This window comes from Calonectris borealis, chromosome 28 (assembly GCF_964195595.1).
Source record: "Calonectris borealis chromosome 28, bCalBor7.hap1.2, whole genome shotgun sequence".
Taxonomy (NCBI): Eukaryota; Metazoa; Chordata; class Aves; order Procellariiformes; family Procellariidae; genus Calonectris; species Calonectris borealis.
The window spans coordinates 1,869,158-1,873,654 of NC_134339.1; the positions used below are offsets into that span (position 1 = coordinate 1,869,158).

At 51.6% G+C, this 4,497-nt stretch overlaps 1 protein-coding gene across 1 annotated transcript; it reads right to left on the minus strand.

Annotated features, from left to right (window-relative positions):
• Positions 1-1,198: 1,198 nt before the first annotated feature.
• Positions 1,199-3,714, minus strand: RPL36 (ribosomal protein L36). Its single transcript, XM_075175397.1, has 4 exons — positions 3,597-3,714; positions 3,434-3,528; positions 1,929-2,063; positions 1,199-1,330 (listed from the first exon to the last, which is right to left on the minus strand). Exons 2-4 carry the CDS (start codon positions 3,524-3,526, stop codon positions 1,241-1,243), a joined length of 318 nt encoding a protein of 105 aa, XP_075031498.1. The 5' UTR covers positions 3,527-3,528; positions 3,597-3,714; the 3' UTR covers positions 1,199-1,240.
• Between the last annotated feature and the right edge of the window lie 783 nt (positions 3,715-4,497).

The following is a 4,497-nucleotide window of genomic DNA, read 5'->3' on the forward strand; positions in this document are numbered from 1 at the left end:
CCTGAGGAATGTGCATGTTATCAGCCACCAGCAGTGGAGCTAATCTAGTCTCTTTTAATTAAAAGATTTTTCCGTATTTCACTGTAATTTTAAGTACCTGCTTATAGAAACATTAACTCTACAAACAGAGCTAGGGCTATGAGTCACATCGTGTTCCTGATATACTGGTAGTTGAGTAGCTCTCAGAAGCTTCTCCCTGTCTCAGCATATAAGCCTGTGCTAGGCTGGAAGGGAAACTGTGAAATTCTTCTAGGACAGTTCAGCAGAGCGAGCGCATTCAGCTGCAGACGGACATGGTTCTCCTCCAGATTAAAGCACAAGTCAGTAACATCAGTCAATACCAGGCTTCAACAGAGAGCAAACCTGGACAAAAGACCAATGTGCTCAATATCAGCAGTTAGCACTGCATTCCACCATAGACTGTCTTTGCCACTGCAGCTCTATTATGTACACCGAGTGAAAAAAGGAACTAAATGTCTTAGCATGGCTGTTGTATGTCAATAAACACAGGCTTGGGCCAGAGAACTTGAGTACTTTGTCTTATGACAAATGCTAGAAAAACTGAACTTAAATAGGGGAAGAGTAGTTACATGAAGTCTAGTTGAAATGTATTTCTTTCTGCAGGAAGAACAGCACTTGTCCTGTTTCACAGCAAGGTAGCTTGTAGTGGAGAATAAAGAATCATCCTGCTGAAATTGAGGGAGCTCTTGCTGACTGTAATTCTCTCGCATGATTTGATAACACGCTGCAGAAGGTAGGGTGTGAATGGAGGGTACAAGGGGAAATGCATGAGCAAGAAAAGCTGCACAAGGTTGAAGTGCCATGGGGAAGGAGTACAAAGCTGTTACTGTTTTCAAGCAGTTTTTGTCCACTGACTTCCCTCCTAGCACCATCTAGGTCTGGAGACAGACTGGGAGGTGGACAGTATCATACCCTTCACAGGCTTAGCTATTGCAGAAGCTTCCACATCCTGAGAAAGGACCACAAGATCTGGAGGAAGAGATTTCCCCCTCCAGAATATATATCACAGGCCAGTACGAGCAACTCCAGTATCAGCATCTCCAGCTGCAGGTAAAATAAAATAGCAATGCAAGTTCTGGATTACTGCAGTTCAGGGCCTCATCAGCACAGTCCCTCAGCACCCCCAGGAGCATCCCATTCATACACACTGAAGCAGATACACCACCAACAGTCACTGTTTTTGTGAGAAAGGACTTTATTGAGTTACAGACAGTACAACTCAATCCTTCTTTGCAGCAGCTTTCCTCATGGCTGCCAGGACATTACTGAGTTCTTCCCGCTTTCGCTTGGCCCGAATGTGAGTGCCAACCTGCAGGGGAGAGCAGTGCAGTCAGCATTCATCCCAGCAGAGAACAAATAAAACTTCTTGGCCGCTTCAGGCATTCACTGAAGATGCTTTACTCAAAAAGCAGGCAGGATCGTAAAGTCCTGGTGAACATGGACTTGAACCCCTTCCACCTCAACTGGCCAGCCACGAACTACTTGCCCTGGCATCTCAGTAGTATTTCTACTCAAGAATTACCTAAGGCAAGGTAGAAGCTGCTTTCAGCTCTCATGGCTGCCCTCAATGAACCCCATTTCAAGTCGCCTTAATGGTTAATGGTATCCAACCTCCATCAGTATTGCTCTCCTCTTCCCCGCACCAGATTTGCAAATAATGCAAAAATAGCAAGGCAAGTCTGGATTACTGCGGCTCAGGGCCTTTTTGGCAAAGTACTTTTACATCCATCTCCTGCTCTCCCACCCAACCCAAGGAGCATTCCCTCAGATTAGACCAATAGCTTCCCAAACAACTGAAAAAATAAAAGAATTAATTAAAAAACAGAGTATCCCTAGGAAAGGGCAGAAAACAAAGTTAACTATAGCAGAGTTTTTGCCACCCTCATTAAGATGTTGGATTGACCTACCCGTTTCTTTATGAACTTCAGAGCACGTTTATCTTTGGAAACTTTCAGCAATTCCATAGCACGTCTCTCATAGGGTGCAAAGCCACAGACTTCCCTGATCATGTCTCGCACAAACTTGGCGTGTTTGGTCAGACGCTATAGGAAGGCGGAAGGGAGGGGAAATATATGGATTACAATGAATGTAAGTGAAAATTTACCCAGACTGGACTGCAAAGGGTTGTGGCAAACGCTGGGCTAAGGCCCCACAACCAGCTTATGCTATTAGCAAGTCTCAAGGAAGTACAATCCCCTGCTAAGCAGCACAGTGATCTTAATGAGACGTGCTAGTCTCTTTTCAGGTTAGCCATAGTATTGGCTATTTTGCACATTTGCGTGCACCAACGTTTTTAGAAGAAGCCGGACCATTAGATATGAAGGGCATGCATTACTACACCTCTCAAACACCACAATTAACACCACAGCATTTAATCAAAATGGGATAAAAGATGGAAACTGAATTAATCTCTCGTGTTGACACACATTCATTGAACCTGGATAACTCCCAATATTTCTCATTATTGGGCAGTTTTATGGGGTATGCCTGTTGTTGCCACCACGAGGAAGCAGACTAGGAGGGACTTGAGAAGTCACCCAGCCACTTTTCTATTTCACTGCTAATACAATTTAATCTGTGGTTATTCTTCCATTACAGACTGCTCCACTGCCAATTCTCCTATAACCAGGTATTTCACTCCACACCCACCTTGACAGATTTAATACTTTCCATGACTTAAGACCCCGCTCCACGTGTAACATCACCAGGTTTCTCAACCCTTAAAACGCTGTGCTTTCCTGCAGGTTTTCTGTTGGTCCCAGTCACTGCAGTTCAGGGCCAGATAGTGCTCCACACCCCCAAGATCATGAATGAAGACGACCCACAAAGCACATACTTCTGCAGTCCACCAGAAAGATACACTCAACTGCTACACCAACTGCGGCTGTAGACGGTCACCCGCCTTGCATTTAGCCAGTCTGCACCTCCAGCTAAGTCTCAGGATTAGGCAGTAAAGCAGCAGCCTGCAAACGCCCCCCACCCTTCCCAGCCCGACACTGTCAACTCTACCGCAGCCGCGCCACCGCAAGGCGGTGCGTGGGCTCAGACCGTTCCCGTCTCCCCTGGGCAGCCGGACAAGGACCCGAGCTGCACCACTGCACCCCTCCCTGACCACGGTCCGCAGCTACTGCGAGCTGCAGCTCGTCCCTCCCACCCCCGGGAGACGGGGTTGGAGGAGGATCGGCGGCTTTCTCCGGCGGCGCCGCCGTGCCCGGTTCCACACCGTTCATGCGACCGCAAAACGAGGTGCGCACCCCAGGAGCAACAGGCCCCGCCCGGAACCTCCGCCAGCCGGCAGGCTCCGGAGGGGCAGCACGCCACCGCCAGCCCCGGCCGAGCCCGGCGGCTGCCGGCAGAGCCTTTCCCGCGGTCCGGTGCGGCCCGGCCCGGCCCTCACTCGCCTCACACTCACCCCGCGGCGGCGGCACTGCCTGGGCTTGGACACGTTCTTCGTCACCTTGTAGCCCTTGTTGAGGCCAACGGCCATGGGGTAGCGGATCGCCATACCTGCGGGGAGAGAGCGGTCAGCCCCGCCGCGGATGGACGCTGATCTTCGGCCCCGGCCCGGCCCTCACCTGCCGCTCCGCTGATGGCGCCGCACCGGAAAGAGGGAAGGCCCGCGGAGGGCTGGGACAGCGCCTCTTCCGGCCCGCCCACGCGCGGCCCACGGCGCTCTATCTCGCGCCGTGACCATAGAGGCGGGAGGGGAGGGCGGCCCCTGGGGGCGGGCGCTGCCCTCGCCGCCGCCGGAGGGACCGAAGGCCGCGGCGCGGCGAGGGAGACCTGGCGCGGCGTCCCCGGCCTGTGGGGATCCCAGCGGCACGGGCGTCACCCCGCACCCCCGGGCAGGGCCCGACGGAGCCGCTGGTTTAGTATCAGATGGGACGGATCAGGCCAAAGCCGGGATTGGCGTGGGCGGGGGCGCCTCGACGCGCCTGCCCCCGGCGGCCGGCCCGGCCAGGGCCCGCGGAGGCGCGCGGGAAGGACGCCGTGGTTTGCGAAGAGGTGAAGACGAAACAAGTGCAGGAGGAATTGGATTTTTGCAGGTCCACGAACGTGAAGCGCGCGTGAATGCAGACGTTAGACCTGCCCTGCGGCTGGAGTTGATGTCGGGGGAGTCGCCACCATCTCCAGATCACCAGAAGCGCGGCCGCAGGTCAGACCACGCTCTGGCTGAGCTCCTGCAGATTGTATTGCTTGGCCATGATTTGGCCGTGTTGAACCGATCAAAAGAAACAGATTACACGGTTTTGTTGAAATGAAAGAGATTGGATTTTCTTGCCGGGCCAAGTCCTTACCTCTGAGAAAGAACTGAGACAAGTATGCTGTTCAACCCAATTAACTGTTTTCTGCTTTCAGAGGCAATTCCATTTAATTTCTTAAAATTGAAAAAACTGAATTGAAAATATAAATTTAATTGAAAAATTGAACATTTGAACTTTCAAACAAATTACAGAATTTTACATTTTGCTGTTA